Raw genomic sequence first — 14,959 nt, 5'->3', positions numbered from 1 at the left:
TACAGTAAATGGATGTCTGTTCATAAAGAATGCACTGTAAAATGGATTCTCAACAATTTTAAAGGGGACTGATTTGAAGACAGATTTGAAGTCTCTAAACGATCTTCCAGGGTACACTCATAATGACAATATGTCTAACCATTTGACTGTCTTGATTTCAAACAATGATAAAGGGACTTTCCATTTTGATGAGACTGACTAATTCACTGAAACAATAATTTAATTTTGAAAGATGAGTTAAAGATTTTGAGTGAGGTACGCACTTTTGGAGATGAACCATAAAGCTGTGCAGTAAACATGAAATCGTCCAAAGCGATCGAGACAAACTCTAAACAAAATCTAGTCTTGCAACCCCTCCTCACCAATTCTTAGAGGCAATTGCCATCTACAGTGCTAGCTATTTGCCATTCATTGAATTCAACCAAAGGGTTTGTTTTTCTAGCTAGCATGCATAACGATGCATGATTTAAAAGTATAGCTAGTTAGCGTCATTTTTTTCCATTTAAACAATAATTCCGCGCCCTGAAACGTACTGTATTTCTTCAGTCAAATCTTAAGGAGACGCCAACTGTTTGCCATCAACACAGTATTTGCATATTAAGTTCCATTTTGCTTGTGAGATTGCATGTTCTCTCATGTGTAATGAGAAATATTCCATGCAGTTAACTAGCTGGCAACATATAACTGCTTTTAAAGTAACTATAGGCTTGCTAGCTAGTTAACTAACTGGAATTAACACTGTCACTGCTATTTTTCCATGTAGCTAGAGCTAGCTGGCTATCCTAGGAAAGTCACTTTGTTGGTGTTTATGCCTAGCTTAATAAAAATGGTGACTTAGCTGTAAGTTTTCTGTTCATGTACGCCAACCAAGCTGGCCGCCCGTGCTTTACTGTATTCGATACGTTTTCACAAATTGAGTGCTTACCTTCCACTTTGGACAGGCAGTGAGACTGGCTGCTTTTAGCCTTGAGGTCTAATTAAAATGTAATAAAATTTACAGTCATGAAATTAAAAAAAGCATGCATACTTCTGAATTACAGACATAATGAGTCATCTTGTATCGAGATCCGTTGGATTTAAATTGACTTAATGTTTTATGCTCATTTGTTAAGGGTATCCATAACACAGCGGCACGGACTACATTACATTACATTATTGGCATTTTGGCAGACGCTCTTATCCAGAGCAACATACAGTTGATCCTCCCCTGGAGCAATGCAGGGTTAAGGCCCTTGCTCAAGGGCCCAACGGCTGTGCGGATCTTATTGTGGCTACACCGGGATTAGAACCACCGACCTTGTGTGTCCCAGTCATTTACCTTAACCACTATGCTACAGGCTGCCCTGGATGGTGCAGTGGGTAGCACTGTCGCCTCACAGCAAGGAGGTCCTGGGTTCGAATCACCGTTGGCCGGGACCTCTCTGTGCGAAGTTTGCATGTTCTCCCCATGTCTGTGTGGGTTTCCTCCGGGTACTCCGGTTTCCTCCCACAGTCCAGAGACATGCAGGTTAGGCTGATTGGAGAGTCTAAATTGCCCATAGGTATGAGTGTGTGAGTGAATGGTGTGTGTGCGCCCTGTGATGGACTGGCGACCTGTCCAGGATGTATTCCTGCCTTTCGCCCCAATGTATGCTGGGATAGGCTCCAGCCCCCCTGCGACCCTGTTCAGGATAAGCGGGTTAGGATAATGAATGAATGAATGTATCCATAACACAGAAATGGTGCAATTTTTGACGGGAGAATCAAAATGGCGCGGGCACTGTGACATTAAGTCTTTGACAGCTCAAACAGGAAACTGTTAAGTCCAATGTAAACACAGTGGAGAATTTGCATTTTTTTTCCCATCTAGGCATCATTATGAGTGGCGAAAATTATTCAGAAACTTCGACTGGTTATTTGTATGAACCACTGAAGAGGAGTGATCCCCATCTTCATTGGCCTCCTCTGGCTCATTGGCCTCCACTGGCTTCCTATTTCTGCACCCATCCGCTTCAAGGCCCTAGTGTTGGCATTTCAGATGGCTAAGGGGACTGCCCCACTTTACATACAATCTTTAATTGCTCCCTACTCCCCAGCAAGACCATGTTCACGCCTGTTTTCTGTTATGGTTCCTCAGTGGTGGAATGACTTGCCTACTCCTGTCAAGACAGCAGAATACCTCCCCATATTTTTGACGCAGAAATAAACTATACACACCTTTTCAAACTATACCTTAGTCTTCCCTCCTGATGTAGGCATATGCAGGTTTGGAATAGGTCCCCTTTAAAAACATCAGACCACACACGCAAGCCAGACCTGTCTGTTCTGTAACCCCTCTCCAGTCCTTCCTAGTCATGTCTGCTGTCTGGTCTGTCCCTTCAGTGATGAATTGTGCTTCCACACACGCTGTGTCCCTTGGGAATATACTTCCCCAGCTAGGGAATTACTGCGCTTTGATCCTTGATCTTTGAACTTGTGTTTGCATTTCCAGTTGCTCTGGATAAGAGCTCACTTTCAAAAATTTTACAATCTATAGTTTTGACACACAAATTCTTCAACTGACAGTGAACACATATTGGCACATGTACAGATGACTGATTATGAAATCACACTGATAAGGTCCTGTAACCAAGCACATGAATGTCAATGTATGTACTGTACTGTATATTTTTCATATTAAAGGCCTACATTCATATTTTTTGTGTTCTTGAGCTTTTCACATCATCCTGGAGCTTTCGATTTGAGTTCCATACTGATTCAAGTAAAACTAATGCAGAGCTGTTTGTAAAATGACTCCCCTGTGACATGACGTACCTATGTTTTTGCATAATTATAGGATGAAGTTGCTAAATGTTAACACAGAAAGCTGACCACCAGAGGGGGAGGGGGAATCGGACTCTGGAGGCAGGGTTATGGACTTTTCAAAAAACCTACATCACTGCTGTTTGTGAATGTTTTGTGTGTGTTTCAGATACTAAAACCAGAAAGAGAACACTGATGTGCTTTGTGTCTTGAAGCAGAAGCGCAGTTCACCCCAGCTACTCCTTTAAGTCTTAGGAGTGTTATCCTATCAAGCAGTGCATTTTACATATTGTGTTGGTGTCTTGGTGTTTGTATTACTGTCTGCAGATCTGTAATGTTACAAGCCATAATAATCTTGTCGTGATAATCTCTTGGCAGTTTGCACTTGTTATTTGAAATGCACCAGGTTGTGCAGTGCATGACTACTATGACATCACTGCATTCCTGTTAATATAGATATAGAGCCACTGCAAGCCTGGTTCACAGTTTGACCTTTAAGATGGCCACCAGTTCTTCAAGTGAGTGAAGGTGTGACGGCAGAGTGTCAGAACAGTATGAATACATGTGAATTCGCTATTTTGCCACTTTGTTTACACACATGTACATTGCATCTTATTCATATATTGTTTTATAAATAGTGGAAATGTTTTTACTCGTACAGTATGAACCAGTTATAAAAAGATCCCCCCAGGAAGAATTTGCTGAAGAACTGTTGAAATCTGTTTAACAACCCTGACCTCACCACAGACTCAGACAATGAAAGGCATATTCTAACAATCCTTGATACTATGTCAAAAAATCATGCTCCAATATAAGAACAAAAACATACAATTCAGAAGTGCATGAATAAACACATTGTTCTTTTTTCTTAGCTCACTTTTATTGTATGCCTGGCCGATTATAGAGCCAAAAATCCCACCTGGTTATGAAGCTACGACTGTTTTCTGACTAATGTTGAACTTGTAATCCGTTTGAGAGAAGTATGCAGGAATAGATCCCATGCATTTCGAAATATGGTGGGTGATCTTTATTTTTTAAAATATTCAATATGAAAAATTCTACAAGTCTCCTGGAGCACCTGTTAATGTAGACGTGATCATGAACACCAGTATGTACCAAGATATTTAAATAACAAAACAATGCACCCCCCCCCCCCCCCCCCCCCAAAGAGTTAACAAGATTTCCATTTTCATTTAAAAATTAAACTTTAGAAAAATAAGCTTTTCTGATCATTCATGTCTGGACTAAAATATATGCTGATGTTTTGTATTTCCACTCACGTAGAATTTGAATGCCTGTTGACCATATTTTGCAGACAGGTTGACATCAAGTTTGTGCTCAAATATAAAGTAGTTCTGGGTTGGTCTTTGACTAAGAAATTGAGATATTCAGTGCTAAACTATAAAAACACAAGGTGTTTTGTAATTATTTTGTATTTTAGTGTATACTTTGTGTATACTGTATGTACATGCTCTGACATAAATTTGTCCTGTCTCAAATTTCTAAATGGTACTAGCTTCTTCATTAATTTAAGTATCCAACCATATGTATGCAGTAAATTGTTTTTGAGATATTGACACTTTTATAGGACTAGTATAAAATAGGTGGAAATTGCCCTCAAAGGGGGGCAAAGTGGAAAGGGTTAAATAGTTGAATCCTGGATTCAGGCCAGCACTCATTATACTTCCTAAGTGTGAACAGGATGGCTGTCCTTTGATCTGTATCATTTACATCTTTGTAACTATGTGTTACAAGCACCAAATCCTACCGGATATCACTGTTGAGATGCACAGACAGGGGCTGCACCCATTTAAGCCCCTAGGCCAAGACAGTGATGACAGTTCCAAGGTCCTGAAAGGGCTGCACACTTGGGCTGGGATTCCCTTCCCTCCTGTGGATGACTTGTTTGTTGTTGAAGGAGTCCACTTTAACGGTCTAGCAGCAAGGTAGCAGATTGTCCAAATCAGTATCTTCTGACAAATTGTTGGATTGGAAAAAGCCTTCTGTGGTACTGGTTCAATTGTTTTAGCTGCAATTCAGCCATGCTTCTCTTCTATCAGTCAGGGCTTTTGGAGTCTTATCTTGGGTAAAAACATGGGGCTTGGCTTGGGTAATCCTATTTAACACAAAGAAACGCATGAAAACCTTCCACCCATCCATAATAGTTTCTTTGTCTTAAAATCCCTGTGTCTGTATTAACATGCAACTAAACACACAATCAAACAACACGATTGTGGCTGGGCATCACTAATGGAGGCTTGCCAGATTTGTTGATAATATGTGCCTCCAGTAATATCTTAATGAGAACTTCAGGGCTTTTATGTAAAATATGGGCTTAGAAGTTCTCATTAAGATATTACTGGAGGCACCTTGTGTTTTTTTTGCAGCAGGGCTACAGAAAATGAATTAAAATATGAAGAATATTTATATCATAAAGGGGGGCTTGGTCTATACAGACTAGTCTTAGTATTGTAGTGTACCTGTTTTCTCTGTTATAAATGAAATAGCCTGACTCAAAGTACTCAGGCAACACACTTACAGAAATCTATAAGTAATATAAAATTTGAACTGTATATAATGTACTCTTCTTTCAACATATGAGTCTTATTCATATACTGCTAAGTTGTATTTCAGAAAAGTTTTTTTGTGTGAAATACCATTCGTTTCCTTTCCCTTACAACTAGTGAACTGACTCCGTAGCCACCCATAATTTCACATCAACTCTCAAACAATACAAATATACTTCACAAAATGACTCGTGATTAGGGTGACCAGATTCCCTTGAGGACTATGTATATAATAATTGTAAGTAGAATTAGAAAACTCTTTAAAATATGCAACAACTAAAATATGGGAAGTCTGTATTTTCTCAGAATAAGTCAGATGCCTAAAAAAAGGGGCTGAAATACCGGATATCCCAGGAAAACGGGATGTCTGGTCACGATACTCATGGTGAACTGAAAATAAAAAGTCAAATATGGATATCAATGGTCTCACATTGCATATTACAAAATGAGGACAACCTTGCCAGTGTTCTGCTTAACCACCAATTGGTCAGTCAATATTTTGTATCCTTTAAAAGAGTGGCATTAAAACCACAACTTGCACAGTTAAGGAAGACTGACCCTTTTTAAGAGAACCTCTTTGCTTGTAGTTGTGCCTGATTTGATTTGATTTGACTTTATTTTGGGATGAATACCATAAACCATATATGATGAAAGCACTTCATGTACTCAATGAGCACTTTATTAGGTATTTATTAGAGTTATTTTTTAGACTTCTTAAGTGTGTTGCTGCTGTAGCCTATCCACTTAGAGGTTTGATGCATTGTGTGTTCAGTGATGCTCTTGTGCATACCACTGTTGTAATGTGTGGTAATTTCCATTGTCACCTTCAATTGTCACCTTCCTGTCAGCTTCGACCAGTCTGGCCCTTCTCCTCTGACCTCTCACATGAACAAGGCGTTTCTGCCTGCAGAACTGCTGTTCACTGGATGTTTTTTTTCGTTTTTTTGCACCATTCTCTGCAAACTCTAGAGACTATCCCAGGAGATTAGCAGTTTCTGAGACACTCAAACCACCCTCTCAGGAAACAACAATCATTCTACGTTTATCGTCACTGAGATTACATTTCCAAAAACAGCTGAACCTCTTGACCGGTCTGTATGCTTTTATGCATTTAGCTGCTACCACATGATTGACTGATTAAATATTTGCATTAACAAGCTGGTGTACAGGTCTACCTAATAAAGTGCTCACTGAGTACATATTTCACCCCAGATGATAGCACAAAAAGTATTAATTAAAACCGTTATTTCCATTGTGGTCCTCAACCACAATGCCTGTATTCGGAGTATACATGAACATAATTTTTTTTTTATCAAAATTTTATTTGTGGATGATTCTGGTGGCACTTACATACAGGTGTCAAACTTTCACTTACTGTACTTTAGGCTCTAAAATGAGATGTTTCTCACAGATTTTTCATATGTATGCATAAAAGGCTTGGCATTTTGGATACAATAAGAAGATGATGCACAAAGTGTCAACATTTTTCTATTACAATCATTTTGTGGTTATTTAAACTGTTGGGCTCAATTTGACCTCAAACATGAAAGCGGTCATAAAATCTTAACATCATATGAGGGTTAATAACCATACGGATGGCCTTGGTCCCTGCCACCTGCTAAAGCAGACACACCTCCGTGCTATGGTCCTGTCAATCATTCACTCCCACAGCTGGTTGCAGCCTTCGGTTTCAGTGATCAAAAGACATAGAGAACAATGTCATTAAAATGTTCCTGTCAAAGAAACTGATTTAGCAACACTGCAAAATAAGCTTCAAAGTGTGTGGGAAATCTTATTATATAAAAAAAAAATTTCAGCAATGACGGCCCATTCTGATTAAGTTGACCAATTGGTTGATTGTGTGATTTGTTTTACAGAAGAATTCCACAACTAGCCTACCGTTTCATTCTTTAAGTAATATCAAGGTGAAAGTAAACTATCCCTGTAGGGTTTGGCTGGCTCTCAAAAATGTTCAATGATAAATGTGATACTAACTTTCCCTTATATAGTAAGGTGTTAGCGCTGGCATTCTTTCTATAAATGTGGATAATTGCATTAAATGACTTTCTTTGGGCATATCCAGCAATTTTACCTCATTGTTTAACCCAACTGTAAACCATGTTCGTGAACTTGATTAGCCTTATATGTATGATGAATGACTCACCACATTGTTTATATTATGTCAGTAATTAGCTCTCTTTCACCATTTTGCCCATAATACATGAGACATAAGCATAATAAGCAGTATCAGGATGGTGGACTATATGCTGTAGCTCACGCCACCGGAGGACCTATCAGAGATGAGCAGTAGTAATGCCGTGTCTGCTCTCTCTCTCCAGGGAATAAGCAGAGGCAATCGTGTGGGAAGACGTGTGAGGGGGACCGGAACAACGAGTGGATGGGAGTCAGTCTGGCTCGCCAGGACAAGCCCAACGGAAATGTGCTGGTGAGTTGACACCCTCACCAGGAATACATATAAAGTGCAGTCCATATGTATTTGGACAACTAGTGCAATTTATGTTATTTTGGCTCTATAGTCCAGCACATTGGATTTGAAATTAAACAATAAATGTGAACTTAAAGTGCAGACTGTCTCCTTTGATTTAAGGGTATTGACATCCATATAAGGCGGCACGGATGGTGCAGTGGGTAGCACTGCCGCCTCACAGCAAGGAGGTCCTGGGTTCGAATCCCCATCGGCCGGGGCCTCTCTGTGCGGAGTTTGCATGAAACAAATGTGTTTCCAAGCACGATGTGAATAATGTCAGTGTCCAGTTGTGTCTGTTAAAGTGTGCATAACTGTGTGTGTGATTGTGGTGATGAGATGAGCTGCCTGTTCTGAAGTGGTCACGTTATGGGTGGTCACATTTTTCCCAAGGCTGAACGCCGTGTGGTGGTGTGTTATGGTAGAAGGACTACCCCAGAGGCCCATGCCTGACATCTGTGGGCTATCAGGGAGTTTGAGGGAAATGAAGGACATTTGTACACATCCCGTAGTGTGTGGAGTGACAGAGCCAACACCCTCTCTGGCTCGAGACGATGTTTAGTGTAGCTAAAACTCTGAAAAGTGCGGTTTGAAAAAAATTTGCTTTCTACTGGAATAGATGGCAATGGCTTTTTAGCCACCTCTTCTTTTGTTTGTTAGTTCTCATCAGATTAATCTACATGGTCCAAGTTCTTATTTATGTGGTGACTTCAAGCACTTGGAACTGTACTTCCCTCTAGGGCTTTCGGCACGCTTGTGCACTTCATGGTTATGGTTGTGCACTTTGTTGTATGTCATTCTGGATATGATCGTCTGTAATGTAATGCAAAGTAACATGAGTAAATTGCATTGTGCCACATATCATACCCGCTGACACATAAACTAATAGAGAACTCTCATGATCACGAGGAAAATAAAATAGTAAACTTAAGTGTAGGAGTAGTAACCTGATTCTATTCAGTCCCATTCTTTCAGCTTTACTTCATGCTTTTTCTGATTGCTTCAAGTGTCAATGACCTACATCTACATGTCGCAAGCGACTGAAAGCCTTTAAAATGTGAAGTCTGTGCTGTATTGCTAGGCTCTATTCTTTCTTGGACATGTTATAGAGTACATGTAACTTTTTGTTAGGGTATTGTTTATATCCTGGCAATCCAAGGAGCAGAAATGTTTTTACATTGATGCAGACTGGGCATGGGTAGTTTTCCGGCAGAAGAACTGTTGGACTTTGTGTTCATAAATATGGGTAGACTGTGTTCCCTTGGGTCAGTGAATATTGCACAGAGGTTTGGAGTCAGTCCACAGAGTCTGTGGAATGCTTCTGTGGAATAAGGGAGACAGAGTATTCTTGCGAGGTATATACTTTTAGTGGGCAGCTTAAGAGAATTAAATGCTTTTTTGTCACAGTGTTACAGACTGCTGTCAGGGCAGAGATAAATACATTGAATATACTGTGTATGTCCCAGCTATAAACTGGGAGGGTGATTTTGGGTTTCTCTGTAAACTGTTTTTTGAACATGGAAAGATTCAGTACTGGGCTTGCTTCCTGTCACAGCCATGAGCCTAATAAACAGCTATTTTGTAAGAGCTTGTGTTGGATCAGAGCTGGAGCTTGGGAGGTTCAAATCTCAAAACCGATCTGCCCTTCAGTTCTGCTGAATCATTTGGGGCCAGATGCGTGACAGAAGTACTCTGTGCTTTGTAAATGTAGCCACTGTTTTGCTTTTCAGGTAAACACTGATTAAATTGTTCTCAGCTCTGTGGATTATAGAAGGCTGGGAGATGTCTGCATTTTACACGCATGTGAGATTGTGTGGTAGTGTCTACATGTACTGTGCTGTATATATACCTATACACGTTCAATTGCCTATTAATTTGTTCATGGGTTTTTCTTGTGTGTGTGTGTGAGTGTATTGGCTATATGTGTGAGCTGTAACTCCTGACTCTTGTGTCTCTGTGTGTGGTTCAGGCCTGTGCTCACCGCTGGAAGAATGTGTACTATGAGTCTGAGCAGATCCTTCCTCATGGCTACTGCTCGGTGATCCCTCCTACACTACAGGGCACTGCTCGCCCTCTCATCCCCTGCTATGAAGGTACATACCTGCCTGCAGCCACTGCCTTCATCTGCCCCAACATGGCTCTCTCTCTCTCTCTCTCTCTCTCTCTCTCTCTCTCTCTCTCTCTCTCACACTCACTCACTCTCACTCTCTCTCACACTCACTCTCTCACTCTCTCTCTCACTCTCTCTCTCACTCTCTCTATCTCTCTCACACTCACTCACACTCTCACACACTCTCTCTCATTTTATAACTTACAGTTGCACAGTACAAAGATACCAATACCAGTTTTTTCTATTTATGGCAATTTTGTTGCATTACTCCCTCTTGACTACTGCCTGCCACTTCCTTTTACTCTACAGTCCAATAAGTAAGCTGCTTCTGTGTAATGGGAGAAAATATATTTTGCAGATAGATAGGTCACTACGGTAAAATTCACACTCAGGATAATGGTGATTGTTCAGATTTGAACTTGATAATCCAATGTATTGTACTCAACATACAATACTAGAGGCTAGGGTAGTTTATTTTGTGGCACATTATGTCTCATTGTCAGGTACCTGGCTGGCAATGACGCAGTACGAGGTGCATTCACCAGCGCCATTACAAGGAATGTGTGCCTGCTGCCCATCTGCACACTCAGTCAGCTGGTTCATGAATTTTGGCTAACCAGTAATACTGCTGCCATATGACCAATGGGACTTTATTTACATTGGCATTAGTTTGCTTGCTGTAAAATAATACTGCATATTTAATTCCATGCCAGGGGAAAAAAAATTCTTATTTTTTAATATATTTACATTTACATTTTACTAATTTGGCAGACACTTCTGCTATTGCTTAATCCAAAGTGACTTACAAGTGCGCAGGTTCTTCCACAGGTTAAAGCATCAAATATATTTGAATGTAAATAATACTTTACCTGATTTTTACATTATATGAGTTTCATCACAGCAACTGCATTCATCTGGAAAACTAAGGGAGAGGAAAACTGACGTTTTTCTCCTGGGTCACTCAGGCAATGTTTAACTTCCTTCCGTTTCTCTTGACAACTGTGAGGCCCATACGGCCTTTTTCTGTGGGGTGGGGGGCATTGGTGCATTCCATAAATAATTACACTTTGTGTCTATCCAAGTCCAATATTTTCCGTAACATGAGAGTTACTTCAGTGCTATAAAAGAGTCTGTTCTCAACTGCCAGATTCCTTGTTGATGCAGCAGTGACTTGACTAACACCATATGGAACACATACAGGGATCCAGTAAATGTTGGCTCATGAACGCTGGCAAAGCACACAATGAAATAATTTGCGGCTTGTTTTTTTGGTTTCAGACTATAAGAAAACATATGGAGAAGAACATGGCTCATGTCAGGCTGGGATAGCAGGAGTATTTACCGAGGTCAGTCACTTATCTACCACTGACTAGATACCTCTTCTTTCTAAGCACAATCTCACTGTTCATGGACATGGTTTTGTTTAGGGGCTGTTTCCTGTCAGTGGTGAACCCTTTAAGCAGGGTTGAAGCAGGTTTTGTAAACACCAGGCTGCGGTCTGGTGAAAGATGCAGCTCTGCAGCCTGTTGCACCAGTATAATGTAAGTTTGATTGCAAGATAGGGTGTAAAGTCCACACAAAACTAAAGTTGTGTCTTTGTGGTTGCACAATTCATGCTTAGAAGACATCTTAGCTAAGTTGACCGTAAGCAAAAACATTCTGTGACATATAGTGACTATATTCAGTCCAATCATGCATGTTGGTGCAACTGCTTTACATTAGGTTATGACGTAACTTTGAATTTACGTTCAAACTAGCCTTGTTAGTATGTTTGAATTTACATATACTGTACTGGTGCAACAGGCTGCTGGTGAATTGGATACTTTCTTGGATATTTCATTTTCAATAAATGTATTACATTTTCCTCAAAAATACAAATTTGAGAGATTGTGTCTCATCTGACCACAGCACCCTCGTTCAATCATAATTTAAGTGGCCAAATGAAACAGAGATGCATGACGGGAGAGATGCCTCATACCCACTGTGAAATATGGTGGTGGGTCAGTGATGTTTCTTGGCTGTTTTAATTCTAGAGGTTCAGGGACACTGGTTAAGATCAGTGGTATATTGGATTCAACAAGTCTCAGGCAATTTTGGCAGACAATCTGGTTGCCTAGGTGGACTTTTGACAAGACAATGAGCAAAACCATACCTCAAAATCCACAGAAATAGTTCTGTGACAACAAAATCTGTGTTCTTCAATGACCATCTCACGTGTGGGCTGAACTGAAGAGGGCAGTTGATAAGTGGAATGTGAAGGATTTTTAAAGGATCCAATAAAGAAATGGTCCAAAATCCTTCCAAATGTGTTCCTTAACCTTGCTAAGCATTGCAGGGAACGACTCCATGCTGTTATCTTTGCCAGAGCAGGATGCACCAAGTACTAAACCAGGGGTACCAATAATTATGAAACCTTGATTTTGGTGATTTTTTTCATTATTAAATTAATGTATGATTTTGGTTGGTTCCATTGAAACATTAATGAACTACAATATTTTTCACATGGGCAAAAGTTAGTTCTCAATAGACCTAGGTAATGCAGATATTATGCCATATTCTTTTGTAAATGTTCAGTCATTCTAGTAAGCTGTGGGCCTGGAGTTGATTTAATGCTATCCATAAGAAAGAGAGAACCTCGAAAGCTTGGATTAGGCTGTCAGAACATTACCCAATCACCTGCCAACACCAGGCACAGTGCCGGCCACATCGCCATGGTGATCCCCACCACAGGGACGAAGGAGGGGTTTTACTTCCTGTGAGGTACAACTTTTTAGCTTTGAGGAAATGAGTTCACCAATGTTTTCCAACCTTTCCAAAATGTACAATGCCCCACGGGAGTAGTGCATGGCGGGGGGGAGTTGTGCGGTACACGTTACATTTTTCAGCACGGCATCCATCTTCCTTCTAGGGACATCACATTTGTCTGTCCTTGTCCTGCTTTCAGTTACACTGACATCTGATATTAGGTGTGACACTGAAGGGCCATTTCCTTTGGACAGAAGGCCTTTCCAGAGGAAATGTGTCTCCGTCTAAGCCTGATAGGGGGTATGGTTAGGGCCAGCCCATAATGCAAAAGGTTTGTTAAAATCATATATGTTGATTTAGCAGAGAATGTGCAAAAAACAAAAAAAATATCCAGTGAGCAGCAGTTCTGTGGGCAGAAACGCGTTGTTAATGAGAGAGGAGAAGGGCCAGACTACTAGACTATATACTCCATATTTGTTTCTTGTATGCTTTTTACAAGCCTTTTGCACATGGGAGAGATTTGCCAGAAATTCAGAAGTGTGGTTTTATGAGAGATCTTATACTTGACATTTGGACAAATGCCAACAACAGAACCAGGTTTTTGTTTTGTCTGTTATTAGGCTAATACCCTCCTAACCTCAGAAATCTAATCTTTGGTATGGTTGTCCATACAACATCAGACCTCATTTAGTGACGTATTTTCTTGTTTATTATAAATCATAAAAACAACAATACAAATAAGTCAATAATAAAAACAAGGCAGTTAAAAAAGTCAGGGCCAAATGTATCCCTTACTGTGGATTTAGGTCCTTCAAAGTTGTAAACACTGATACATAATATGTTAAAATGTGTGATGTTTGCTTTGGACTGAGGTGTGTAATGAATGGAAGTCCACCATTAACTGGTCAAATGGAAATGTAATAATTGAGCCTCTTATATGTTAAAGTGCATCATACACTTCAGTATGGACATTGTATTACATTATATTAAGTTGTTCAGTCCCCTCAAAAAGTATTGGAAAAGCAAGGTCAATTCTTTTTTTCCGCTATACACTGAAGACAGTTAAGTTTGAGTTCAAAATGTGTACATGAGATGACAGAACCGAATTTCAGCTTTAATTTGGTGTTATCTAGGTTTGTTAAACAATTTACAACCTTTTGTGTCAGACCACCCAATTTTTACGAGAGCAAAAGTATTGGAACAGGTGTTTCTCGTTGCCAAGATGTGTCCTGTTAGAGTGATTGATTAAACAATAAATCGTTTTGAATGTCTATTCTTGGTTTTAGCCTTGGGGTTTGCCTGTGAAGACTGCATTTGTAAAAGATAGAAACGATAAACCAACATGAAGACCAGTGAGCTGTCTTTGGGAGAAAAGCAAGCCATTTTGAAGCCTAGAAAAGAGCAGAAATCGATCAAAGCCATTCCACAAGCATTGGGGATAGCTTGTACAACAACTTGGAATATCCTGATAAAGAAAGAAACCATTGGCGTACTGACCAACATTGAACAGGTTGATGAAGGAAAACAACAGCAGTTGATGACAGAAACATTGTGAGAGCTGTGAAGAAAAACCCTAAAACATCAGTCAGTGACATTACAAACAATCTCCACAGGTATCTCAATCAATCACTCGAAGAGTATTCGAGAGCTGCAATATAGAGGCCACACGATGCAAACCAGTCATCAGTAGTAAGAATCGGAAGGCAAGATGAGCCACAAAAGTTCTGGAACAAAGTTTTATGGACTAATGAGACCAAGACTAACCTCTACCAAAGTGATGGAAAGGCCAAAGCATGGAGAAAGAAGGGATCTGCTCATGATCCAAAACTTACAAGCTCATCTGTGCAGCATGGTGGAGGAAGTGTCATGGCTTGGGTTTGCATGGCTGCTTCTGGAGTGGGCCAACACAGCACAGGACTTCATTAGGTTTTAGACTGGCCAAGTCAATCACCAGACCTTAACCGTATTAAACATACATTTCACCTCCTGGAGAGGAGATTAAAGGGAAAACCCCCCGAAACAAACCATAACTGAAAGAGGCTGCATTAAAGGCCTGGAAAAGCATCACAAAAGACAAATGCAATAGTTTGGTGATGTCAATGGGTTGCAGGATTGATGCAGTTATTGCAAGCAAGGGATATGCGGTCAAGTGAGGAATTGCAGCAAACAAACATCTTCAAACCACAACACTGTTTATCCCCCCTCCACGCCATTGGCTGTGGCAATTAGAACCAATTTGAAGCCAATGAGCTTTATTCTACAGCTATATAA

The 14,959-nt window shown here is 40.2% G+C and overlaps 1 protein-coding gene across 1 annotated transcript in view; it reads left to right on the top strand.

The window, feature by feature from the left end:
- Positions 1–14,959, top strand: part of itga9 (integrin, alpha 9) — a 111,328-nt gene that overhangs the window by 12,934 nt on the left and 83,435 nt on the right. Inside the window, exons 3-5 of the mRNA XM_061245650.1 lie at positions 7,688–7,794; positions 9,803–9,926; positions 11,222–11,289. Of these exons, the coding sequence (XP_061101634.1) occupies positions 7,688–7,794; positions 9,803–9,926; positions 11,222–11,289 (299 nt within the window). The remainder of the gene's footprint in view (positions 1–7,687; positions 7,795–9,802; positions 9,927–11,221; positions 11,290–14,959) is intronic.

Source organism: Conger conger, chromosome 1 (genome assembly GCF_963514075.1).
Source record: "Conger conger chromosome 1, fConCon1.1, whole genome shotgun sequence".
NCBI lineage: Eukaryota > Metazoa > Chordata > Actinopteri > Anguilliformes > Congridae > Conger > Conger conger.
Note: the sequence above shows the minus strand (reverse complement) of the source record. Positions and strands in the feature narration are given on the sequence as shown.